The sequence below is a fragment of the Syngnathus acus genome, chromosome 6 (genome assembly GCF_901709675.1).
Source record: "Syngnathus acus chromosome 6, fSynAcu1.2, whole genome shotgun sequence".
In the NCBI taxonomy this organism is placed as follows: domain Eukaryota; kingdom Metazoa; phylum Chordata; class Actinopteri; order Syngnathiformes; family Syngnathidae; genus Syngnathus; species Syngnathus acus.
This window is the reverse complement of record NC_051092.1, coordinates 11143773-11170760: the sequence shown is the minus strand read 5'-3', so window position 1 is coordinate 11170760 and position 26988 is coordinate 11143773. Positions and strand designations below refer to the sequence as shown.

The following is a 26988-nucleotide window of genomic DNA, read 5'->3' as shown; positions in this document are numbered from 1 at the left end:
TTGTGCAGTGAACTGTGTGTCATGTTGCAACTGATCTCTGTGTGTGTGTGTGTGTGTGTGTGTGTGTGTGTGTGTGTGTGTGTGTGTGTGTGTGTGTGTGTGTGTGTGTGTGTGTGTGTGTGTGTGTGTGTGTGTGTGTGTGTGTGTGTGACTTATGAATAAATTATTATTATTGTTATTATCCATCCATCCATGAACTGTACCGCTTGTCGCGAGGCTCGAGCCTATCCCAGCAGTCATCGGGCAGTAGGAAGGGTCCGAGGTAGAATCAAACCCGCACCATCCTAACTGTGAGGCGGTCGTGCTAACCAGTGCGTCACCGAGCTGCTATTATTATTATTATTATTATCCATCCATCCATTATTATTATTATTATTATTATTATTGTGAACAAACCAATTGGAAGGAAATTTGTTGTTTCCTCAAAATATTGAATGCAGAACAATACAATAAAGTTTACAAGTGGTTAGGATGGCTCTTGCATAAGCAGGTGAGGTGGAACAAAATATTATGTTGTAACATCAATGAAAATACCTCGATTTTTTTGGTCATTTGTATTTATTTATTAATAGCCTGTTGTTTTATTTCTTACAGTTGATTTTGAAAATATTCCCAAAGTAACGCCCAAACCAAGGTGAAAATGAAAATTCCAATACAACATAACATTTTTTAGAATTTTGTAAAGCAAAATGTATTCAAACAACCAGACAGCAACAGTCAAGAGTTGAAGAAGCTATCCACCTGTCAGTGGAAACTCAATGTCAGTGGCCTCAAATATTCAGTAAGAAATAGACAAAGAGCCCAATGTGTGCCAAGAAACGAGCCAACGAGAGATTTGCTTTCAACGATTACACGACAAATACATGAGCATGTGCAGCTACCGGAAGAGGAGTCCTTTTGGGAAGTCATGATGGAGGTCACGTCAGGGTGGAGTGAGAGTCATACAGTGGGAGGGTCGGTCAGCCTTGGGCTGTATAAATAGAAGACAGAGATGCATATGAAGACAAGTGCATGTGTGAAGGTACTTGAAGACAAGCGTGTAAAGCTACTTGAAGACAAGCTTTTGATTGGACAATCAATGATGGCACACTATAGGGGTGAGTCTGTCTGTCTGTCTGTCTGTCTGTCTGTCTGTCTGTGTCTGTCAAATCTCTCTATCTATCTATCAATAATGCTTGCTCTATGTGTCATTAGGTAACATTTTGGATATGGACCTGAGATGTAGTTTAAACAACTTGGCTCACCACACCAGGGAGATCGATTGGGAGCGCTTGATTGTGCGTAGGGGTCAGCCCTTTGCCATCGCTGTGCAGTGCTCTGAGTCTGTGCAGTGCTCTGAGTTTGTGCAGTGCTCTGAGTCTGTGCAGTGCTCTGAGTCTGCGCGCTGCGAAAACCTGGCTTTGGTCCTGCACCTTGGTGAGTAAACGTAATCCTGAGCTCAAGTGGTTGGTGGGCTAGAAGGTCAGCCTTTTAGTTCTGATGTAAATATTCACTCAGTATGAAATGTGCTTTGTTAATTCTGGTGTCAAAATTGGCATCTTGGTGGGCACTTTGGTTCCATGGTCAGTCATCCCAATGGAAAAACCGATGTGGTCCAAATCCAGTTTTAGCGCGTAACTGGAGATGAGGCACGACTGATGAGTGAATGTATTGACATCATTTCTCACATGTTGTTTGCTCAGGCAAGCAAGATGAGGTGATCAAGGTTGAGAAGGGCTGCCGCAGCAAAGACGGTTGGTGGTTTACGCAGGAGAGAGCGCTGCTGACTGTTCACAGCCCGCCGAACGCCATCATCGGCCATTACCGCCTGGACGTGTTGGTGATGTCACCCAATGGGCATGTGTTGGAGAAGAACGACAAACATGACTTCCACCTGCTTTACAACCCCTGGTGCAGAGGTAAAAAAAAAACGATGCTGGTTTACGGAGCTGCAATGTTTATCTCATGATGATGTTTTGAATTAGATGATGCTGTTTACCTCTCTGATGAGAACCTCCTTCAGGAGTACATCATGAATGAGAATGGGATCATTTACAAGGGCAGCCCGAGCCAAATCCAAGGCCTTCATTGGCACTTTGGACAGGTACGTGCATGCGTGTGGACAACCTGAATGGTCACAACCTTACAACAGCAGAGACGGTCAGCCTCATCAGAAGTTGCCCTCGTTGGATAGAGCAAGCTCTTCGAGTGAGGGTGTCAGAATGTAACCAGCCCGCACAAACAAGAGCGTCACCCGTTTGCAGTTTAACGAGAAAACTCTAATCCATCATCTCTCCTTCCTCCTATTTGTGTGTTATTTTCTCACAGTTTGACGACAATGTGATGGACATCTGTTTTCAAATTCTGGACAACTCCAATGATGCATTGAGAGACTCAGAGAAGGACTTGAAGCAAAGATGCGACCCGGTTTACGTTAGCAGGATCATCTCAGCCATGGTGATGACAATAACAACAACACACTTTCCACTCTATGGCCCTGCAAATAGCTTCTGGCCAGTCCAGAGGGTGCCTACCAACCAAAGTCAGCTTCTCTACATGTGTCTAGATAAACGCCACGGGGGACCGGGGCGTATTGGTAGGCAAGTGGGAGGAGCCGTACACCGACGGAATCGTACCTTGGAAATGGACCAGCAGCGTTCCGATCCTCCAAAAATGGAGCGATGGCAGGGCCAAATCGGTGAAATACGGCCAGTGTTGGGTCTTTGCTGCTGTGGCCTGCACAGGTAAGTCCCCGAGCTGTTCTTTTTGCACAACTTGCTGTCTAACAAGGAATTGAACAGCAGGTGTTTGATCCATAAATAGACAAATACATTTCTAAGAATGTCCACTTTTTTGCCTTTCTGACAGTACTGCGTTGCCTGGGAATCCCGACACGTCACATTACCAATTACTCTTCAGCTCATGACACTGATGGAAACCTTTCTGTAGACCTCTTGTTCAATGAAAAAATGGAGCGTCTTGATTCAATGCGTGACAGCGCATGGTAGGGAAGCGCTGACAAGTTCAATTTAAAAGAGCTTTCATTGTCATGTCATTGATCTCTCTCAACCTCCCGTGTCAGGACCTTCCACTGTTGGGTAGAGTCCTGGATGATGAGACAGGATCTCCCACAGGGAAATGATGGCTGGCAGGTTTTGGACCCAACACCACAAGAATTGAGTGATGGTACAACTTTTTCTTCTCTCTTCAACTGAGGGTAAAAAAATATAACAGAGTAGTTTTATGTTGTCTCTGTGTGTTGCTGCACCATTTGTTTTCAATCCGTTGCTGTAAGTCATATAGCAACACAGAAGCTAATTTGCATTGTAATTGTAATTCTCTTTGTTTTATGTTTAGTTTGACATTAAATGTCAACTGGGAGTGGAAAGACACATTGAAGCCTCTTTTGTAAAAAAAAGTGCTCAGTATTTTCCAAAATATTGATTATTGTGAGGTGAGGTGGGTTCACTGTCAATATACAACTGTAAAATCTGAAGTCTGCGCTTGCAAGTCAAAATTGGTGAAAGACCCACTTGTATCTCAAAATATATTTGTAGAGTCGCTGTAAATGCCATCTTATTGGTGAATAAACACATGCGTTCCTACACATCAATTACTAAGACATTTTACTTCTCAGATCAGTTCTGCTGTGGTCCATGCCCTGTTAGAGCCATCAAGGAGGGCAATCTGGACGTCAAGTATGATGCCCCCTTTATATTTGCTGAGGTGAACGCTGACGTCATCAAATGGCGTGTCGGAGAAAACGGCGAGCGTCAGAAGGTGAGCCTTTATACATTTAGCCTTAGCCCTCTAAGAAAGCGTACATGTATTTTATTTCAAACAAATAATGATACTTAACATTACAGATCAGAGTGTCCGAGGACAGTATTGGCCTTAACATCAGCACCAAAAGTGTTTTCGACTACAACAGAGAAGATGTCACTTCACACTACAAATATCCAGAAGGTTAGTGAATTGTGTTGCCAAGCAATGACGCTTGAGTAGTTTCATGCGATTGTTTTTTTTACATGGAGGTTAATTAATTAGCAAAAATTAATGTACATCTGTATGTTTCACCCAGGCTCCAAAAAAGAGAGAGAGGTTTACGAGAGGGCGGGACGTCGAGGTAGAGAGACCTCCCCTGAGAGGACAAAACCAGGCAAACTGCAGATGACCATCAAACATGCCAAAGCTGTATTCGGGTCCGACTTTGACGCCGTTGTTGAGGTATGGCAGTGATAAATGAATGACACTTTTGCAGCACTGAGATAAAAAAAAGCCTCCAGTCATTTGGACGTGACATAACAGCAAATTCAAAACAGAAGTAGGAAATACACCTCATTTTTGACACGTATTCGAGTTCAATTGGAAATCGATGGTTTATCATGCAGTTTTAGGAATGGTTCAGTGTGTGTTACATTTCACTAGGTAGTTCATAACAATAAGGTATGTGATCAAATTATGTTTAGTATATTAGGGGAAGTCACTGCCATTTTTTTTACAAGGTAATGATGCCCTGCATTGCTTGCACAGCACCGTAGATAGCATAGAGTTAGGGATGTGTTGTTTCTCATCAAACCATGGCAAAAACTCACATGAACTGATCTCAATTGCAGTTGAAGAACGAAGGTGGAGTCGAAGTCAACGCTTGTCTGACCTTGGTGGCCACGTCGGTAACATACAACTGTATAAGCCGGGGGGAGATTGATAGACAAACCAAGAACGTCTCTGTGCCAGCCCACAAAGGTCGGTAAATCCAAAACATGAAAAACATGCAAGTGTAACCTTGACTTGCATGGGTGTCTTTGAAAGGAGATTTGACGTCTTTAAACGATGATGTGTATCCAGTTCACAAGGAGGTGCTGCGTATGCGCTACGACGACTATGCCAAGTATGTCTCTGAACAACCCATGGTCAAAATGAGGGCGCTCCTGGAGATACAAGGGGGGGACAATCCCAACATGGCCGTGGCCAATATCCCGCTCGGCTTGCCTGAGATCCTTGTGGAGGTGGGTGAAGGCTTACGGCATGCAGGTTGCCCAGGTCTGGCTGTCCCTGTCTCTTTCTCTCGCTTACCATAGACCCTCACATTCCACAACATAATTTCTGTTCACATAGCATGGTAACCCCCCTTGGCCGCCACTTTTATTTATTTTTAAAGGTCTCAGCGCGACCCAGTACCAAACGGCCCTTGGAACAGCACCAGGCCGCAGACCATTGATTGTGGACCTCGGTTTCGGGAATGGGTGACATCACATGACTTTTTTCTGTTGTTATGCAGGTTCCAAGTCAAGCCGTTGTATATCAACCAGTGACTGGCTCCATCTCCTTTACCAACCCTCTCCCGGTGCCCCTGAAACGAGGTGTTTTCACTGTGGAGGGGTCTGGCCTGATGTCCCCCACCGTGGTCAAGATGCAGTGAGTACAGACTTGAAAAGCTATCGGCCTACGGCGTTGATACCATAGCTCCATTCCTAACATCTTTTTCAACCTTTTTCCTTTTCTTTTAGCGATGACATCGGCCCAGGTCAGAAAATCTGTGTCAAGCTCAGTTTTACCCCCAGGCGGGCCGGCATGAAGAAACTCCTTGTGGACTTTGACTCAGATCGCCTCCAAGACGTGAAGGGAGCCGCTACAGTGATGGTTTGCCAGTATTTCAAGAGATGCTATTAATCATTAAAAAAATATTGTCAGCTAGCACATGCAACGCCGTTTAAAGCATCACCCAAAAACGTTTTATGCTTCTACTTTACATTTAGGCTTTATGCTACGACTTCACATTCCACATAAATAAGTCAAATTTCTTCTATGCACTGCAGTGCAGAATTTAAAACACAAACAAATGAGCACTTGTCCAATAATAAAATCAGCAGCATCATATTCATATATGTATCGCAAATCAAACGCCTCTTGCTTGTATGCGTGGTAGAAGTGATTTATTCCTGAAATGTGTGCACTATTCAAAGATTGTGTTTAAAGCTGAAATGCAAGATTTGCTCAGGATTCGTTTAATAAAGATTGTTTCTTGGACTGATTATATGGACTGCTATGTTGACTAATGCTCAGACATCAGAAATCCATTAATTCATTTCTGTACCGCTTGCCCTCAAGTGTTGACCAAACTAAAGGTTGACTTGATTGTTTAATCTCACACTTGACGGGCGGGCGGGCACTCCAGAGGTCAGAACCATTTGTGCACAAATCATTAAAAGGTCAATTTTCCATTCATTACATGTCCCTTTAAATAATACCTGAGAGAATTTTCATTTTCATTTGCCTATCTCCAATCCATATAAGAGCCTCTGCCGGCAAATAGGTCCTTACGGCCTCAACTGCTGTGATTTTTCTTTCTTACACAGACTGTTAATGTAAATGGAGAGAAAATATTTATTTCCTGCTTACTGAAATGCAGATGACACACAAAAACTATGGTAGCCCTAAAGCAGGGGTCTCAAACTCAACTTACCTAGGGGCCGCTGGAGGTAGAGTCTGGGTGAGGCTGGGCCGCATTAAGTATTCCACAAAAGAAAGGCTTCAAGTATTCAAAAAAAAAAAAAGTCAACTGAACCAATCTTCTCAATCTTAACAAGTCAGAACATGCAGAACATGAATAGTTCTTCAGAACATAGGCTTCATTTACTTCCTCCTAATCCTTGCTGCCAGAGACTTGGCAGCGCTTCCTCTCACACAGCTGAGCCACATTTGGCTTGAGGGAGGAGGCAACTGAGACCCTCAGTATGGCTTTAAGGTGCTCATCTTTAAGTCTGGACCTGAACTTTGACTTATTGAAGTTCATTGTGGAGAAGAGCTTTTCACACAGATAGGTGCTGCCAAAAAGGCACATGGTCCGCTTGAACATCCTGGAAAGCTCAGGGAAGTTGGGGGGAGTTTTCTCAAAAATTGTCCAAGCTCCACTGTTTTTCCACTCACCTCCCTGAACTTGGCTTTGAGGTCAGTATTGCACTGAATGTTGTGCCTTATATGGTTGATGATTTTCACAACGTCAGACATCACATTGCCAAACCTCATGATCTTGCTGCAAAGGGCCTGCTTGTGGATAATGCAGTGCAGAGCAATGGCATCTTCCACACCCTCCTCTTCCAGTTTCCTTTGAACAAGCGCCACAAGTCCGTTTTTCCTCCCTGTCATTGACGGCGCTCCGTCGGTAGTTATTCCAGGTGACAAGATATATTTTCCCTCCACTTGTTCATCCAAACATGTTAAAGTGACCAATTGCTAATTCGCGCTGTTGTCACGAGCCTGAGCTACGGGAGACCACAGGTGTTAAAAAATATAAAACCCCCAGATGCATGTGAGAAAAAATGCGCGGGCCGCATTAACACAAAGATTTTATTTCAGGCAGGGGGCCACAAAACATTGTCCTGAGGGCCGCGAGTTTGAGACCCCTGCCCTAAAGGGTAAAATTTCAATGTAGAAGCAATAGAGGCCTGTGAGTTTGCAAACACCTGCTTGACTCATCCTGAGAGTTGACATTTCTGTCGTCCATGTGGCAAATGTCTCATAACAGAGTAACGACGTGCTTTTGGTCACTTGAGTGAAGGGAACATTTTGACCTTTGCACCAGCCAGCCACTAAAAATGGTCTTCTTTTAAATTCATTGAGGAAGGGTTGGGTTTTGTGACAACTTGTGCTGTTTATTGTTCTAGCTTTAGAAATTGATTTATGAACAACTGTTTTCTGATTGACGGTGAAAGGATTCCATCCATAAAGCTCATTCTCCTTTTTTGGTTTTCGCACTTTCAACATGACTTTGATTACTATCACCACACGTCATCAAAAACTTTTTTTTTTGTTGTGATTTATTGTTTGAACTTGACACTGGTCACCTCTGATGTTATTACACTCAAGAATCGTTAAACTGTTTCTAAAAACACTGTACAGTTAAAACAGATTTTAGTTTGGCCCTGTACATTAAAAAACGTTGATTCATTAAAAATGTATTTTCAATCCAACAAGCCTGTTAAGGATCCACTAAATTATTTATTTATATTATTTATTTATATTATTATATATTTTATTGATGTATCTTCCGTAGCGCACCTCACGAGAGTCGCGGGCTCGCAAGAACCAGCCGACGTGGTGCAGTAGGCGGGGGGACACCCTGAGGTCGCCAGCCAATCGCAGGAGATAGGTCGAACAACCATTCGACTCTCAATCATGAAATATGTTTGGTGAGCATTACATCGAAAGCAGTTTTAATATTCTCCAGTGGAAGGCGGTAGAGGTCCACATTTGGTTTCAGCAATTGTAAACAGTACAAATACAAAAGTATTGCCGTCCTTGAAGCATGTCAGGATGGCCGAGCGGTCTAAGGCACTACGTTCAGGTCGCAATCTCCCCTGGAGGCGTGGGTTCGAATCCCACTTCTGATATAAGATTCCTAAAAACATTGATTTTATGTTTTGAAGAAATTTATGTTTTTGGAAACAAGCGAAAACCCCCTTTCGGAAGCCACGGAGCTAATTGGTAAACACATCTATCAAGCTCAGCATCTGAAACGTTGCCAGAACGGCATAGATAAAAAAAGAAATCAAGTTAAAAAACATGTTTTTTGATTTTATATTTATTCTATATTTTAAAATAATGTTGAAAATTGAAACTAAAAATTACATTTATGTCAACGAGTGCCCAATAAAACGAATTTCTGAAAAAGAAAAACTTGTTGAAAAAAGAAAGAATTTATCAATCACTTGTTTTGACAATAGATTGGATGAATTAAACATGAGCACCAGTAATACGGTGTTGGAGTACTAAATTGGGTAAGAGTTTAGACACGCACGTTTCATGACAATTACATTTGAGGTATATGCTACTCGGACGTTACAGACCAAAGCTGAAGAGTGAAAAAAAAATTGTGGTGCATGGGTTTATGGCAGGGGTGTCCAAACGTTTTGCAAGGAGGGCCACATTTAATAAAGTGAAGGGGCCCGGGGGCCAATAGTTTTTTCAGACATTTTTTAACTACAAAAATTTCACGCAAATACACACTGTTATAAAACAAATTCCAATTACTGTCAATATGCATTTTTGTTTGGAAATATGCTCACCCAGAAAGACGAAAGTATTTCATGCCAACCCCAACTCTCCTCAGTGACTATAAAAAGTATAATTTGTCTATAAAACTGTAATAAAGACAGCTTTGCATTATGTTATATCCTAATTAACATATTCCCTGGGATCATAACCCCCTTCCCGTCTGCGTCAAAAGCAATTTTCTCATAAACTACTGTAAAGAAACATGACAAGTAATGATCTTATTTTTATTACTGTTATCCATATCCTAATTACCATGTTCCCTAGGGTCACAACCCCTTTCCCGTCTGCATCAACACCAGAACGCTCCACTGTTTGTTGTTTTTTGTTTGTCTTTAGTTGTGAAATGGTTCAAAAAGGTTGGTTCGACAAATTATTTTTTGGGTCTCATTAGAGGATTCATTTATTCATCAACAAATTATTTTTGGGGTCTCAGAGGATTCGTTTATTTATTGTCAAATAATTTTTGGGGTCTCATTAGCGGATTCGTTTATTCACCGCTTATCTATTATTAAACGACGACATCCCTTATAGTGTCTGTGAGTGTCAGTTTCAGTTCAGTTTAAATTTCAAAGGTTAGATGTTGTATAGTTCTTGTCACACGCTTATCTTAAAACACTGTGTACAGCTGTTGCTCATACCCTTCTGAAGGTGGAGGTAGAATGTCCAAAATGGAGGCAAGCAGGCATGCAGGCCGAGGTAGAGAGGCAATGGCAGGCAGGCAGGCAGGCAGGCAGGCAGGCAGGCAGGCAGGCAGGCAGGCAGGCAGGCAGGCAGGCCGAGGGAGAGAGGCAATGGCAGGCAGGCAAAGGTGGTAGGCCAAGCAAGGATAGGGGGGAGAGGGAATGGCAGGCAGGCAAACAAGTGGCACACAGGTACAAATCCAAATTGTTTGTAAATCAACTAAGGTTTCAACATAAAGGGTTCAAAGAAGTAAACTAAAGTTTGTTTTCTAAATTCCAAGTTTCAAGTTCCAAAAACTACAAGCTTGGAGCAGACTTGAAGTAGCTTAAAGCGGGCTTTTTAGCGGTAAAAAACTATGTCACTACTGTCTTCCTTCCTTGTCTAACTGAGACTGACTACCAAGTGGGAGCAGCCTATTTATTTCCCTGATCAGGTGACTGATCAGGTGACCAAAGGCTTTGTCAAATAAAGGTCCATGGCCCAAGGCCAGCGAATCTTAAACAAAAATAAGAATTTAAGCTAAGGAAACTAAATTGGCTCCAACAGTGTCATTCAAGTATGAGCATTACTGTAGGCAAAAATAACTGAAATAGCTTTTATGTTAGATTGTGCAGTGAACTGTGTGTCATGTTGCAACTGATCTCTGCGTGTGTGTGTGTGTGTGTGTGTGTGTGTGTGTGTGTGTGTGTGTGTGTGTGTGTGTGTGTGTGTGTGTGTGTGTGTGTGTGTGTCTGTGTGTGAGTGCGTAAACAGGAATTTCCATTGACATTGAAGGACGCAATCTACATTCAAGATGAGTTGCTGGGTGTAACAGTCTAAAGGGTGTTGGTTTTTTAGTTTTTAGATTTGCACACTTAGTTGTCATCTTCTTTCCCAGGAAAAGAAATGGCGTCACGTTAATTTTGTGAGAAATTTATTTATTTATTTATTTTGTGAAATGAAACATACATCACTACGTCAGATTAATATAGAAATACCTCATAGAATATAATTCCCACAAAAACAATTACAGTCACATACTGACAATTTGTGAATCACCATTTGTGAATTTACCAGTTTGCTTTTCTTCTGCAAAATATAAACTGTAAATGGAATAACAGCTAGCTTCGATTACGCTGCAAAAAACAGGATGGGCACAGCTGAACTACTCATGATAAAGAGAGGTTTGTAAAATAGCCACTCACTCCAATCCATACATCTGTAAAATGAGTTTGAAATTATATAAGAAATTAATAGACAAAGTTTGGGCATACATAGAGATGAAATTTGCTATAGACAATTCTAAACATTTTTAGCGTGTATATTAGCACCCAGAACAGTGAGGGTTCACTATATCGTGAACCTGTGAATGTAGAGGAATAGTGACTAATGGCTTGCGGATGAGTCAATCCTCATAAAATACTGTCAGTAAGAAAGTGAGAAGTCTGCATGACACTGACGGTCTGTTGAGTTATGGACCGACTGGCTGCGTTAATTCCTTGGGATACGAGAATGAGGAACTCTGACCTCGTTGAAACCCGTGTTGCTGATATGCCATACACACAACATACAGTGTGCGCTATATGAGGCAATGCAAAAAGTCTGCTTCATGAGTGCAAAATGGCACTGGATCCATGACGAGTCTTCAGTCTTGGCAATGAAACGATGACCCGAGAGTTCAGGTCAAAAAAAAAAAAAGCTCCATGCAACAGTGTTGACTCATTCCAGAGTAAATGTTGAGCAAGTGTTACGAGAAGAGGTAGTTACAAGGCCAGTGATCACAGATTGCAATGCTAAAGGTCACTTTGAGATTTACATATGTGAACTGACTTATGAATAAATTATTATTATTGTTATTATCCATCCATCCATGAACTGTACCGCTTGTCGCTTGTCGTGCTGGAGCCTATCCCAGCAGTCATCGGGCAGTAGGGAGGGCCCGAGGTGGAATCAAACCCGCATCATCCTAACTGTGAGGCGGTCGTGCTAACCAGTGCGTCACCGAGCTGCTATTAGTATTATTATTATTATCCATCCATCCATTATTATTATTATTATTGTGAACAAACCAATTGGAAGGAAACTTGTACATATAAATATGTTTCCTCAAAATATTGAATGCAGAACAATACAATAAAGTTTACAAGTGGTTAGGATGGCTCTTGCATAAGCAGGTGAGGTGGAACAAAATATTATGTTGTAACATCAATGAAAATACCTCGATTTATTTGGTCATTTGTATTTATTTATTAATAGCCTGTTGTTTTATTTCTTACAGTTGATTTTGAAAATATTCCCAAAGTAACGCCCAAACCAAGGTGAAAATGAAAATTCCAATACAACATAACATTTTTTAGAATTTTGGAAAGCAACATTTTTTCAAACAACCAGACAGTAACAGTCAAGAGTTGAAGAAGCTATCCACCTGTCAGTGGAAACTCAATGTCAGTGGCCTCAAATATTCAGTAAAAAATAGACAAAGAGCCCAATGTGTGCCAAGAAACGAGCCAACAAGAGATTTGCTTTCAACGATTACACGACAAATACATGAGAATGTGCAGCTACCGGAAGAGGAGTCCTTTTGGGAAGTCATGATGGAGGTCACGTCAGGGTGGAGTGTGGTGTAGGAGTCAGAGTCATACAGTGGGAGGGTCGGTCAGCCTTGGACTGTATAAATAGAAGACAGAGATGCATATGAAGACAAGTGCATGTGTGAAGGTACTTGAAGACAAGCGTGTGAAGCTACTTGAAGACAAGCTTTTGATTGGACAATCAATGATGGCACACTATAGGGGTGAGTCTGTCTGTCTGTCTGTCTGTCTGTCTGTCTGTGTCTGTCAAATCTCTCTATCTATCTATCAATAATGCTTGCTCTATGTGTCATTAGGTAACATTTTGGATATGGACCTGAGATGTAGTTTAAACAACTTGGCTCACCACACCAGGGAGATCGATTGGGAGCGCTTGATTGTGCGTAGGGGTCAGCCCTTTGCCATCTCTGTGCAGTGCTCTGAGTCTGCGCACCGCGAAAACCTGGCTTTGGTCCTGCACCTTGGTGAGTAAACGTAATCCTGAACTCAAGTAGTTGGTGGGCTAGAAGGTCAGCCTTTTAGTTCTGATGTAAATATTCACTCAGTATGAAATGTGCCTTGTTAATTCTGGTGTCAAAATTGGCATCTTGGTGGGCACTTTGGTTCCATGGTCAGTCATCCCAATGGAAAAACCGATGTGGTCCAAATCCAGTTTGTTCGTTACTGGAGATGAGGCACGACTGATGAATAAATGTATTGACATCATTTCTCACATGTTGTTTTCTCAGGCAAGCAAGATGAGGTGATCAAGGTTGAGAAGGGCAGCCGGAGCAAAGACGGTTGGTGGTTTACGCAGGAGAAAGCGCTGCTGACTGTTCACAGCCCGCCGAACGCCATCATCGGCCATTACCGCCTGGACGTGTTGGTGATGTCACCCAATGGGCATGTGTTGGAGAAGAACGACAAACATGACTTCCACCTGCTTTACAACCCCTGGTGCAGAGGTAAAAAAAAAAACGATGCTGGTTTACGTAGCTGCAACGCTTATCTCATGATGATGTTTTGAATTAGATGATGCTGTTTACCTCTCTGATGAGAACCTCCTTCAGGAGTACATCATGAATGAGAATGGGATCATTTACGTGGGCTCCTCGAGCCAAATCCAAGGCCACCATTGGCACTTTGGACAGGTACGTGCATGTGTGTGGACAACCTGAATGGTCACAACCTTACAACAGCAGAGACGGTCAGCCTCATCATAAGTTGCCCTCGTTGGATAGAGCAAGCTCTTCGAGTGAGGGTGTCAGAATGTAACCAGACCGCACAAACAAGAGCGTCACCCGTTTGCAGTTTAACGAGAAAACTCTAATCCATCATCTCTCCTTCCTCCTATTTGTGTGTTATTTTCTCACAGTTTGATGACAATGTGATGGACATCTGTTTTCAAATTCTGGACAACTCCAATGATGCATTGAGAAACTCAGAGAAGGACTTGAAGCAAAGATGCGACCCGGTTTACGTTAGCAGGATCATCTCAGCCATGGTGATGACAATAACAACAACACACTTTCCACTCTATGGCCTTGCAAATGGCTGCTGGCCAGTCCAGAAGGTGCCTACCAACCAAAGTCAGCTTCTCTCCATGTGTCTAGATAAACGCCAACGGGGACCGGGGCGTATTGGCAGGCAAGTGGGAGGAGCCGTACACTGGCGGAGTCCCACCTTCAAAATGGACCAGCAGCGTTCCGATCCTCCAAAAATGGAGCGATGGCAGGGCCAGACCGGTGAAATACGGCCAGTGTTGGGTCTATGCTGCTGTGGCCTGCACAGGTAAGTCCCCGAGCTGTTCTTTTTGCACAACTTGCTGTCTAACAAGGAATTGAACAGCAGGTGTTTGATCCATAAATAGACAAATACATTTCTAAGAATGTCCACTTTTTTGCCTTTCTGACAGTACTGCGTTGCCTGGGAATCCCGACACGTCACATTACCAATTTCTCTTCAGCTCATGACACTGATGGAAACCTTTCTGTAGACTTCTTGTTCAATGAAAAAATGGAGAGTCTTGATTCAAGAGGAAGGTCTGACAGCACATGGTAGGGAAGCGCTGACAAGTTCAATTTAAAAGAGCTTTCATTGTCATGTCATTGATCTCTCTCAACCTCCCGTGCAGGAACTTCCATTGTTGGGTAGAGTCCTGGATGACGAGACAGGATCTCCCACAGGGAAATGATGGCTGGCAGGTTTTGGACCCAACACCACAAGAATTGAGTGATGGTACAATTTTTTCTTATCTCTTCAACTGAGGGTAAAAAAATATAACAGAGTAGTTTTATGTTGTCTCTGTGTGTTGCTGCACCGTTTGTTTTCAATCCGTTGCTGTAAGTCATATAGCAACACAGAAGCTAATTTGCATTGTAATTGTAATTCTCTTTGTTTTATGTTTAGTTTGACATTAAATGTCAACTGGGAGTTTAAAGACACATTGAAGCCTCTTTTGTAAAAAAAAGTGCTCAGTATTTTCCAAAATATTGATTATTGTGAGGTGAGGTGAGTTCACTGCCAATATACAACTGTAAAATCTGAAGTCTGCGCTTGCAAGTCAAAATTGGTGAAAGACCCACTTGTATCTCAAAATATATTTGTAGAGTCGCTGTAAATGCCATCTTATTGGTGAATAAACACATGCGTTCCTACACATCAATTACGAAGACATTTTACTTCTCAGGTCAGTTCTGCTGTGGTCCATGCCCTGTTAGAGCCATCAAGGAGGGCAATCTGGGCGTCAAGTATGATGCCCCCTTTATATTTGCTGAGGTGAACGCTGACGTCATCAACTGGATTGTCCGAAGAAACGGCGAGCGTCAGAAGGTGAGCCTTTATACATTTAGCCTTAGCCCTCTAAGAAAGCGTACATGTATTTTATTTCAAACAAATAATGATACTTAACATTACAGATCAGAGTGTCCGAGGACAGTATTGGCCTTAACATCAGCACCAAAAGTGTTTTCAACAACAGCAGAGAAGATGTCACGTCACACTACAAATATCCAGAAGGTTAATGAATTGTGTTGCCAAGCAATGACGCTTGAGTAGTTTCATGTGATTGTTTTTTTTTTTACATGGAGGTTAATTAATTAATTAATGCACATCTGTATGTTTCACCCAGGCTCCAAAAAAGAGAGAGAGGTTTACGAGAGGGCGGGACGTCGAGGTAGAGAGACCTCCCCTGAGAGGACAAAACCAGGCAAACTGCAGATGACCATCAAACATGTCAAAGCTGTATTCGGGTCAGACTTTGACGCCGTTGTTGAGGTATGGCAGTGATAAATGAATGACACTTTTGCAGCACTGAGATAAAAAAAAGCCTCCGGTCATTTGGACGTGATATAACAGGAAATTCAAAACAGAAGTCGGAAATACACCTCATTTTTGACACGTATTCGAGTTCAATTGGAAATCGATGGTTTATCATGCAGTTCCAGGAATGGTTCAGTGTGTGTTACATTTCACTACGTAGTTCATAACAATAAGGTATGTGATCAAATTATGTTTAGTATATTAGGGGAAGGGCGGCTCGGTGGCGCACTGGGTAGCACGTACGCCGCATAGTTAGGAGGGTGCGGGTTCGATTCCACCTCCGGCCCTCCCTGTGTGGAGTTTGCATGTTCTCCCCGGGCCCACGTGGGTTTTCTCCGGGCACTCCGGTTTCCTCCCACATCCCAAAAACATGCTTGGTAGGCTGATTGAGCACTCCAAATTGTCCCTAGGTGTGAGTGCGAGTACGAATGGTTGTTTGTCTCTGTGTGCCCTGCGATTGGCTGGCAACCGGTTCAGGGTGTCCCCCGCCTACTGCCCGATGGCGCTGGGATAGGCTCCAGCACACCCGCGACCACCGTGGGGACTAAGCGGTACAGAAAATGGATGGATGGATATTAGGGGAAGTCACTTTGCCATTTGTTTTACAAGGTAATGATGCCCTGCATTGCTTGCACAGCACCGTAGATAGCATCGAGTTAGGGATGTGTTGTTTTTCATCAAACCATGGCAAAAACTCACATGAACTGATCTCAATTGCAGTTGAAGAACGACGGTGGCGTCGAAGTCAACGCTCGTCTGACCTTGGTGGCCACGTCGGTAACATACAACTGTCTAGGCCGGGGGGAGATTGATAGACAAACCAAGAACGTCTCTGTGCCAGCCCACAAAGGTCGGTAAATCCAAAACATGAAAAACATGCAAGTGTAACCTTGACTTGCATGGGTGTTTTTGAAAGGAGATTTGACGTCTTTAAATGATGATGTGTATCCAGTTCACAAGGAGGTGCTGCGTGTGCGCTACAACGACTATGCCAAGTATGTCTCTGAACAACACATGGTCAAAATGAGGGCACTCCTGGAGATACAAGGGGAGGACAATCCCGACATGGCCGTGGCCAATATCCCGCTCAGCTTGCCTGAGATCCTTGTGGAGGTGGGTGAGGGCTTACGGCATGCAGGTTGCCCAGGTCTGGCTGTCCCTGTCTCTATCTCTCGCTTACCATAGACCCTCACATTCCACAACATAATTTCTGTTCACATAGCATGGTAACCCCCCTTGGCCGCCACTTTTATTTATTTTTAAAGGTCTCAGCGTGACCCAGTACCAAACGGCCCTTGGAACAACACCAGGCCGCAGACCATGGATTGTGGACCTCGGTTTAGGGAATGGATGACATCACATTACTTTTTTCTATTGTTATGCAGGTTCCAAGTAAAGCCGTTGTACATCAAGCAGTGACTGGCTCCATCTCCTTTACCAACCCTCTCCCAGTGCCCCTGAAACGAGGTGTTTTCACTGTGGAGGGGTCTGGCCTGGTGTCCCCCACCGTGGTCAAGATGCAGTGAGTACAGACTTGTAAAGCTATCGGCCTACGGCGTTGTTACCATAGCTCCATTCCTAACATCTTTTTCAACCTTTTTCCTTTTCTTTTAGCGATGACATCGGCCCAGGTCAGAAAATCTGTGTCAAGCTCAGTTTTACCCCCACGCGGGCCGGCATGAAGAAACTCCTTGTGGACTTTGACTCAGATCGCCTCCAAGACGTGAAGGGAGCCGCTACAGTGATGGTTGGCCAGTCTTTCAATAGACTCTATTAATCATAAAAAAAATTATTGTCAGCTAGCACATGCAACGCAGTTTAAAGCATCACCCAAAAATGATTTATGCTTCTACTTTACATTTAGGCTTTATGGTACTACTTCACATTCCACATAAATAAGTCAGATTTCTTCTATGCACTGCAGTGCAGAATTTAAAACACAAACAAATGAGCACTTGTACAATAATAAAATCAGCAGCATCATATTCATATATGTATCGCAAATCAAACGTCTTTTGCTTGTATGCGTGGTAGAAATGATTTATTCCTGAAATGTGTGCACTATTCAAATATTGTGTTTGAAGCTGAAATGCAAGATTTGCTCAGGATTCTTTTAATAAAGATTGTTTTTTGAATTGATTATATGGACTGCTATGTTGACTAATGCTAAGACATCAGAAAGGCCAATGTTAGGGAGACATTCATCCATTAATTCATTTCTGTACCGCTTGCCCTCAAGTGTTGGCCAAACTAAAGGTTGACTTGATTGTTTAATCTCACACTTGATGGGCGGGCGGGCACTCCAGAGGTCAGAACCGTTTGTGCACAAGTCATTAAAAGGTCAATTTTCCATTCATTACATGTCCCTTTAAATAATATCTGAGAGAATATTCATTTTCATCTCCAATCCATATAAGAGCCTCTGCCGGCAAATAGGTCCTTTCGGCCTCAACTGCTGTGATTTTTCTTTCTTACTCAGACTGTTGATGTAAATGGAGAGAAAATATTTTTTTCCTGCTTACTGAAATGCAGATTACACACCAAAACTATGGTAGCCCTAAAGGGTAAAATTTCAATATAGAAGCAATAGAGGCCTGTGAGTTTGCAAACACCCGCTTGACTCATCCTGAGAGTTGACATTTCTGTCGTCCATGTGGCAAATATCTCATAACAGAGTAAAGACGTGCTTTTGGTCACTTGAGTGAAGGGAACATTTTGACCTTTGCACCAGCCAGCCACTAAAAAAGGTCTTCTTTTAAATTCATTGAGGAAGGGTTGGGTTTTGTGACAACTTGTGCTGTTTATTGTTCTAGCTTTAGAAATTGATTTATGAACAACTGTTTTCTGATTGACGGTGAAAGGATTCCATCCATAAAGCTCACTCTCCTTTTTTGGTTTTCGCACTTTCAACATGACTTTGATGACTATCACCACACGTCATTAAAAACTTTTTTTTTTTTGTGTGATTTATTGTTTGAACTTGACACTGGTCACCTCTGATGTTATTACACTCAAGAATTGTTAAACTGTTTCTAAAAACACTGTACAGTTAAAACAGATTTTAGTTTGGCCCTGTACATTAAAAAACGTTGATTCATTAAAAATGTATTTTCAATCCAACAAGCCTGTTAAGGATCCACTAAATTATTTATTTATATTATTTATTTATATGATAATTTATTTATCTTCCGTAGCGCACCTCACGAGAGTCGCGGGCTCGCAAGAACCAGCCGACGTGGTGCAGTAAGCGGGGCGACACCCTGAGGTCGCCAGCCAATCGCAGGAGATAGGTCGAACAACCATTCGACTCTCAATCATGAAATATGTATGGTGAGCATTACATCGAAAACAGTTTTAATATTCTCCAGTGGAAGGAGGTAGAGGTCCAAATTTGGTTTCAGCAATTGTAAACAGTACAAATGCAAAGGTATCGCCGTTCCTAAAGTATGTCAGGATGGCCGAGCGGTCTAAGGCGCTGCGTTCAGGTCGCAGTCTCCCCTGGAGGCGTGGGTTCGAATCCCACTTCTGACATAAGATTTTTGCATTGCCGAACAAAACCCTAAAAACATATTGATTTTATGTTTTGAAGAGATTTCTGTTTCTGGAAACAAGCGAACGGGGGTGGAAGCCACTGAGCACATCTATTAAGCTCAGCATCTGAAACGTTGCCAGAACGGCATAGATAAAAAAAAAAAGAAATCAAGTTAAAAAATATGTTTTCTGATTTTATATTTATTCTATATTTTAAAATAATGTTGAAAATTGAAACTAAAAACTACATTTATGTCAACGAGTGCCCAATAAAACGAATTTCTGAAAAAGAAAAATTTGTTGAAAAAAGAAATCATTTATCAATCACTTGTTTTGACAATAGTTGGATGAATTAAACATGAGCACCAGTAATACGGTGTTGGAGTACTAAATTGGGTAAGAGTTTAGACACGCACGTTTCATGATAATTACATTTGAGGTATATGCTACTCGGACGTTATAGACCAAAGCTGAAGAGTGAAAAAAAAAATTGTGGAGCATGGGTTTATGTTGTTTGTCCTGCCTCTTTATCCAAAAGTGCATCAAACTCAAACGGGTTCATCATTGGCCTTTTGCCAACCAGCCCCCTCTACAAACCTTCATGGAAGTCATTCAGTTTTATCATGTTGGGATTATCCTGCTCGATCCAGGGTGAACCCCACAAAAACTCATCTAAGGTCAGATGGGATCGACCCTGAATAGAATATAGACAAGGCAAACATGCATTATGTATCCTGCCTTGGAAACTTATCTTCTTAAGGGCTGCCGCTGTGTTACCTTTTGGCCTGTCCTCCTCCCACTTTTCAAACATTAACAGGTGGCGAGGCCTCTGGCAGTCACATGGGAGGAGTCATCGGGAATTAACAGACAGCAGCAAACAGCAAGAGTATGGCACTCTATGTGCACCTGTGTGTACGTGACACGGGCAGACAATATTTGATCCTGGAAGTTTCACTGCGTACCGTGCTTTTTACTTTTTTATCTGTATATTTGTTTTTTTAGCCTATTAGGCTTCTTTTTACTTTTCCCATTGGAGACTTCTCTTTTCCTTTTTTTGGTTTTGTTTTGTTATTTCAATTATCAGGACGAATATGGCAGATTTCCCTTCCAAGGTTACCACGGAGACAGGCTCCCAGAACGCTCAGCAGGGGGGCAACAGCCTCAGCGGGCTGGCAGCTAATGCAACCGCTAGAATGGACATGTCTTTCATCAGGAGCCTCCCATCTGCCCTCATGATGGCTCAAATAGTGAGTGCTTTGGATGGTTCACATCATACTTTGCTTTATTATTTGGGGTGTGAACGTTGGACTAGTGGGTTTACAGTAAACAAAAAAAACAAAAAAAAGAGCTGGTGGTCAAAGAACATTTACATTTTCTGCCCGTGACTACAGTTTATGTCTCTGGGATAAATACAGATTCTTTTTACATAATCATTTTTTAGACAAACTAAGTGACATTTAATCAAGTGCAATTGAATCATTTCCTGGTGAAACACTTTATGTGCTGTGACAAAGTGATTGGGAATGTGATGAGGTCATTGTTCTGTTACACGCTACCTGTTTGGACAGTGGACATGTGACCCACTGTTTGACCAGTGTCGCCTCCTCGGATGATCGCTTTCTCAAACTGGAACTGGGTGTGCCAAGTGTGGCTGTACAGCTTGTGACATTTCTTTATGAGCAGCCAACTTTGTGAGCGCTAGCTGAAGTGAAATCGAGGTCATCGGGCCACTTTGCGGCTTTTTAGACCTGCTAGTTATATTTGACCTAGCGCCATTATGATGCGCGTGACTATTCACATGCCTGTGGCACAAATCATTAACTTGTGCTGGTCTTTTATGAGCTCAAATTTGTAACTAAATACGCTCAAACAAACATTGAGTAAACTTGCACAATCTCATGAGCTCCAATACTAAGAATTCTGCCATTATTTAGAAAATTTGATGAAAATACATTTTAACCTGTTATTCAGTGAGATGCACCTGTAGAATCAGAATCTGAATCCTCATTATTGGCCAATATATTAAAAACACACTAGGTAGTCTCCTAGTTGGAGCCATTCTGGTTCAACAGCAAACAAGCAAGTATAACACAATATACATTTAGGATATAAACATTACAGAGAGTTCTTAAGCAATGTAAGGTGTCCAGTAGTGCAGCAATACATATAAATGTGCAACTGATGCAAAGCATTGTCATGCATTTCAAAGCGTTTCTGAAGAATTTGGGGGGTTTATATATGTTTTGCGGACCCTCTAAGATATGCCCCCGCTACCCCATGCCCTCCCACCCTTCCAAGGCAAACATCCTAGCTCTACCAGTGTAACCAACATTAACGCTGTCTGTGTATAAAAGGTTTAACTGTGCCAATTTGCTGACTGACTAAATGTGTGCGACCAGTGTTATACGCTCTCTCAATGACCCCTCTAAATGTTAATGAGTATTTAATACTGCCTTGTGTAAAAAAGAAAAAGCTTGCATGACATTTTCTTGGCAAAGTTGATTGGTTGATTCAGGTCTCCGGCATTAATAAATAATTCTATGTATACGTCTTAGTGAGGATAAACAGTTTGGAGAATGAATGAATGTTGATGTTATGACAATACGTAATATAGCCTACTGTGTAAGTTATAGGGAGGAACAACATATTTAACAATGTCTAAAAATAGACAACATTGAAGATGTTGAGACAGTTTGTTGACTCACCTGACCTGATGTCTTGTGTGTGTTTTACCTGTGCAGGGTTTGGGGCTGCTCCACTGGACGCTGATTGCCAGCTCGCCTTACATGCGGGCGCCGGCCAATGGCTGGGTGCTGTTTGTGGCCGTCACTTTTTGGCTTCTCACCAGCATCCTGTTCCTTATGATCCTCTTTGGTGCCCAGAGGAGACTCGCCGCTGTGCCTTGGCCACTCGTGGTACGTAGGGGCAATGGGAGGTGGAAAATAATCTGTAAAGCATGAAATGATCTCATGAATTATACAGTACATGGCAAAAAAAAAAAAAAATGGATAGAGTCAAACAGTTTGTCATCGTGTAGGTGGATTCACATAGCAGCTAGTATTGAAGATTTCCATAGAAGAGAAGAGAGAGAAGAGAAAAATAATGTGGGAGATAGCTACCATAAATATGGCAATAAATCTGTGTTACTTGAGAGTAATGAACAAAAATATAAATATTGAATATGGAAATATGTACATGTATTTTTTTTAAATGTCGCTAAACATTAAGATAAGAAGTGATGGCGTTACACTCGGGCTATTGCGACATTGTTGCAATATGTGTCTGTGATGTTTTCCTTTGCTAGGTGATGGTGTACCATGGAGTCGCCACAATCCTCTATCTGACCGCCTTCCTGGCCAATGCTGCATCTGTTCAGCCCTTCTACCACAGCCACTTTTTTGGACATATGGCTGCTGCTGCTGTGAGTACACTGTGACACCGGACACCTCACACCCACATACGCAAGGGTGTAAGCCTGTAAGGCACACGTGTCACACTCAAGGCCCGGGGCCCAGATACGGCCCGCGACAACAAATTGCGCATCAAATTCGTGTGTCATAACTAGAATTGCAAATTGTCTTCACTTTTAATAATATAAGTATATTTTTTTAAATATTTGACCCGTTTTTACTAGTTTGATTTGAAAACGAGTTATTTGTCAGTTTTGTTTTGTAGCTTTTACTGTATATAATGTGAGGTGCTCATACATTTATTTGGGTTGACAGTCATAATGGCCCTCCCAAAGAAGCTATGACTACAATGCGGCCCGCGAAAAAAAATGAGTTTGACACCTCTGTAAGACATTCGGATGAAAAGTATTTGGATGCATTATCTAAATTAATTATTTGATTTAGATCGCTGATGTCAGACAAAAACGTCCACCCGTCATTGTCCATGCCGTCAACAAGCTCATATATTGGTGTCTGGCTGAAACTTTCTAGGTCACAGTTTGGTAAATTTTATATTACAAATCTATAGTGTTGAATATGGCTTGCACTCTTTGACAATGTAATATTAATGGTTGAACAAACATGCCTTTTGGGGAGTTTTACTGAAAAGTGATAATTTTGGAGGCACAAGAAGGCATTACTTCGTGCTGGCATGTACCTGTTACATAAATAATTTACAAAATAAAATACCCTGTGGGATCCTGACCAACATGAATTCCTAAAATCTTACATAATACAATTGCAGGTAATATGAAGTTGAATGGAAATCTAGTTTGTTTTGGTGAAATGGGAATGTAAACACACCTTATTGACTTACTGGTATTTTATTGCTTTACTTACTTGCTCCTCAAATATAGTCAAGGTGTGGAAATCTAAGGTGCGTGCAGTCATTTAGCCTTAAACTAAAGTCCACAATGGTTCTCTTTCTCACACACCCACTCTTGGCCTCTGTATTCTAACAAAAGTGTTATCAGTAGCATGTGTCAAGTTAAAGGCCCATTACAGATAAATCTTACAAGCCGTCACACAATAACATAAAATGGAGCGTGATGGCGTTTTAGTGGTATTCAGTGTCACCTGTTGATATGCTTCATCCATCTTGTTTCTGTCCCTGCAGTTCTTTGGCGCCGTGGTGATGGTGGCATACGGCGTCAGTGCTTATTTCTCCTATTTGGATTGGAAGGGAGATGGAGGAAACGCCGCCACCAGTACAGTGCCCACCTAAGAGTCAATGAAAAGCCTCACAAAGACTAATTGATAAAGCAAGATCCTGTTCATGGTTTAAGCAATCAGCAAGGAGTCACATGATTGTTGTTGCCCAAGGATCGCAGATTACACTCCACATTCTTGCCATAGACCAAACCTGTTCTTCCTTTGGTCAAAACCAACGTGCTGCCTTTCATCAATACCAGTCTAATACTGCTGCAGAACTCACTTTTTTTCTCAGCTCATATTTGGTAATAGACGCAGCACCTGTAAATATATATTTTAAATGCGAAAACAGTACACGGCACGTACATCACTTTTCCTTTTTTAAACTTGGTGAGCACGGGTGCTCAGTTATGCATATGTACAAAATAAACAGCAATGTTAGCTAAAAGGCTGTTTATTAGAAAACGTCAGTATTTCATCATGGACAAATAAACTACACAAATCACTATTTACACGTTTAAAAATCACTTTCACAACACAACATTCAATCCTAACAATAAATATTGCAAAAACATAAGGAATTCTTGAATTGTCACAAACTTAAAATTACTAATGCAAAGTTTATATATATATATGTAGATATTTCTTTTAGTCTCTGAATGTCTCATATTTACTCAACAGAAAACCTTGAGGATTAGTACCAGCACTAATATTTATGACAAAAAACCCTTCTGATGTTTATGAATAAAGATGACCAATATCAGTGTATCATGCATTTTTCATATTAAATTGCGTTACAGGAAATGCGCTTTTAGGGCTGTTTTGTACGCAACTATACTTTTCAAGGGTTGACCTGTGGTAGCACATTGGTGCATTGTATAGCACTGTTGCAATGATGACAAGCCTGTTTGTGGTTTTTATGTTCTTCTAGTGCTTGTGTGGGTTCTCCGACATCCTCCCAAGGTGCAACAACATGCGTTTGAGTTTCACGGAACATTGGCCATAGGTGTGAGCGGTTATCTGTTCCTATGTGTCAGACATGAGCTTTATGGGTGATCACAAGTTAGCATTACGATTGATCAACAATATGGCATACATCCTCTATCATGTGTGTTACTCCAACTGATTGGATCCAGAGTGGCTGGAGGCTGCAGGGGTTAAAGGAGTGACTACAAGTCCTTGGCTCAGGTCCAGACTTCGTCCCTCCTTTTCCTAGAAAATACTAAATTACATTAAAATGCACCCAGTACTAAAAATAGTCAATAAACGCAATCTTTACAGGCATCTGTACCGCAACTCACCACTTTGTACTGCAGAACCATCTCCTTGAAGGCCAGAAAGTCAATAAAGGACAGCAGGATGTCAACAATATCACCAGACACCTCATCTTTGTGCTGCCTACAGGTGGACGGGAGAGAGGGACATTGTGGGAATCGGTTTTCAACACTAGTGCCATCTAGTGACCAGTTGTGTTCATCAACAATGGAATATTAAAGATTAAAGATTAAAGTCCCAATGATCGTCACACACACACCTGGGTGTGGTGAAATTTGTCCTCTGCATTTAACCCATCCCCGTGTGATTTTAATCCATCCCCTGGGGGAGAGGGGAGCAGTGAGCAGCAGCGGTGCCGCGCTCGGGAATCAGTTGGTGATCTAACCCCCCACTTCCAACCCTTAATGCTGAGTGCCAAGCAGGGAGGTAATGGGTCCCATTTTTATAGTCTTTGGTATGACCCGGCCGGGGTTTGAACCCACAACCTTCCAGTCTCAGGGCGGACACTCTACCACAAGGCCACTGAGCTGGTTATCAGAAAATACCGTGTCGAGTGGCAGTTTACAAAAAAAAAGGGAACTGGGGCTAAAGAAGTATTTTGAAGTGATACATCAAAACTGAGAAAAACTACATACCCAGTTGAGTACTACATTGTTTTCAGTCTCTGCACATGTTTTCAGCATTTATAAATGTGATATCAATGCTTACATGAGATGATCGATGAAGGTGGACATAATAAAACCAGGGATCCTCCTGATCAGCTGATGCTCCACATATTTCTCCAACTGTTCCACCTAAACACAAAAAACAAATGGAAACACATATTAAAGCTGTCATGCTATTAAAAGAGGTGGTTAAAACCGGTGAAACCCCCTAACTACTGGTTCGGGCGGCACAGAAATATCGAGAGAAAAAAAACATTGTAACAGAGCAGCTCCAAATGCACGTTTATCAGCCCCAACAACCAACCAGTCACAGTTATGAATGATTAAAGAGTCTTCAATTAACGTAACATGTATATTTTGTGCGATGTGGAAAGAAGAGAAAACCAACACACAAACAGGGGCAAACAAACAAACTCCATAGAGGAGTGCAAAAAGTTAAAATTGAAACACCGAAACTCAAAACTAAGGCGGATATGCCAACTACCACTCACATATTCATTGAAAATGGTCGTGTAGCTGAGCTTGTTCTCTTCGGTGCAGTCAAACTCTTTATAGTGTTTCTCCATGAAGTTCCGCTGGAGTAGCTGGAAATTTTCCTCTAAAGAAAAGAAACAAAAGTTCATTCTCACAAAAAGCCTGTGCATCACGACTGAATAGGGAGAGCGATTTCAATTAAAATCTCACCCATAATGATGTCTTCTATGCAGCCAATAACAGAGTCGAATGCAGTGTCTGCAGATGAGGAACTGAGGGCAGAACAAAAGACATCGGTTCACATTCACAACACGGGAGACTGACATGTGCTTCTTGAATAATCGGAATAAAATCGATGTTCAACCAACCTAGAAATCGCAAAGGTTTCGTCCTCCATGTCAACCATGTCCACAATGTTGTCGCCGGAGCTCTGCACACCTGTTGCGGGGAAGAGGGTGTGAGGCGACGTTTGCTTTAAAATGTCAACCTCTTTAGTTCGTCAGAGCTGTGTATTACCTTAAAAGTTTAGCTCTATACTCAACGCTAACGTCAGCTAGCCGGGCTAGCGTAGCTCCGGCTAGCTAAACACGTGAGTAAATGTATATAATAAATGTTAATATATATTTTGGGGTGATTCGGATTCGTACTTGTATCAAATTCAAGCGTAACAAAGTACATTTTCCCACTTACTTCGTCCCTGAATGTCCATGTTTTAGCGTTATTGTGGAGTCGTAAAATAGTGAAGTAGTGCAGTTACCAAGGAAACGACTACCTGGTGCTGCTTTAAATCATGTCTGGCAGAATCAAGCGTGAGCAATGTTAGTTCCGCCCATGCACGCGCTTGATGTTGCATTC

At 42.0% G+C, this 26988-nt stretch overlaps 4 protein-coding genes and 2 non-coding genes across 7 annotated transcripts; 5 read left to right on the top strand and 1 right to left on the bottom strand.

The window, feature by feature from the left end:
* Window positions 1–993: 993 nt before the first annotated feature.
* LOC119124232 (protein-glutamine gamma-glutamyltransferase 2-like) lies at window positions 994–5863 on the top strand. The gene is made up of 16 exons (XM_037253952.1): window positions 994–1097; window positions 1195–1304; window positions 1359–1416; window positions 1683–1898; window positions 1965–2083; window positions 2308–2436; window positions 2546–2723; window positions 2848–2983; window positions 3062–3165; window positions 3617–3759; window positions 3846–3945; window positions 4061–4206; window positions 4596–4725; window positions 4828–4988; window positions 5261–5397; window positions 5490–5863. The coding sequence occupies exons 1-16, from the start codon at window positions 998–1000 to the stop codon at window positions 5650–5652; spliced, it is 2130 nt and encodes a 709-aa protein (XP_037109847.1). The 5' UTR covers window positions 994–997; the 3' UTR covers window positions 5653–5863.
* A 2426-nt stretch (window positions 5864–8289) lies between these two features.
* On the top strand, window positions 8290–8372 carry trnal-cag. The gene has a single exon. It is a non-coding gene; the product is annotated as a tRNA-Leu (tRNA).
* A 3996-nt stretch (window positions 8373–12368) lies between these two features.
* Window positions 12369–17727, top strand: LOC119124228 (protein-glutamine gamma-glutamyltransferase 2-like). The gene is made up of 15 exons (XM_037253945.1): window positions 12369–12490; window positions 12584–12751; window positions 13016–13231; window positions 13299–13417; window positions 13642–13770; window positions 13880–14057; window positions 14182–14323; window positions 14401–14504; window positions 14956–15098; window positions 15185–15284; window positions 15397–15542; window positions 16308–16437; window positions 16540–16700; window positions 16973–17109; window positions 17202–17727. Exons 1-15 carry the CDS (start codon window positions 12385–12387, stop codon window positions 17362–17364), a joined length of 2142 nt encoding a protein of 713 aa, XP_037109840.1. The 5' UTR covers window positions 12369–12384; the 3' UTR covers window positions 17365–17727.
* A 1308-nt stretch (window positions 17728–19035) lies between these two features.
* trnal-cag lies at window positions 19036–19118 on the top strand. Its single transcript has one exon. It is a non-coding gene; the product is annotated as a tRNA-Leu (tRNA).
* Window positions 19119–19963: 845 nt separating this feature from the next.
* LOC119124231 (plasmolipin) lies at window positions 19964–24145 on the top strand. The gene is made up of 4 exons (XM_037253951.1): window positions 19964–20365; window positions 21860–22033; window positions 22423–22539; window positions 23685–24145. Exons 1-4 carry the CDS (start codon window positions 20210–20212, stop codon window positions 23790–23792), a joined length of 555 nt encoding a protein of 184 aa, XP_037109846.1. The 5' UTR covers window positions 19964–20209; the 3' UTR covers window positions 23793–24145.
* Window positions 24146–24157: 12 nt separating this feature from the next.
* Window positions 24158–26941, bottom strand: LOC119124230 (ADP-ribosylation factor-like 2 binding protein). Of its 2 annotated transcripts, none has more exons than XM_037253948.1 (7): window positions 26824–26941; window positions 26502–26571; window positions 26344–26405; window positions 26151–26257; window positions 25703–25788; window positions 25021–25117; window positions 24158–24941 (listed from the first exon to the last, which is right to left on the bottom strand). In XM_037253948.1, the coding sequence occupies exons 1-7, from the start codon at window positions 26840–26842 to the stop codon at window positions 24789–24791; spliced, it is 594 nt and encodes a 197-aa protein (XP_037109843.1). In that variant the 5' UTR covers window positions 26843–26941; the 3' UTR covers window positions 24158–24788. The 2 variants fall into 2 exon arrangements, with proteins under 2 accessions (XP_037109843.1, XP_037109844.1); XM_037253949.1 differs by having other exon boundaries at window positions 24158–24931.
* Window positions 26942–26988: the final 47 nt, after the last annotated feature.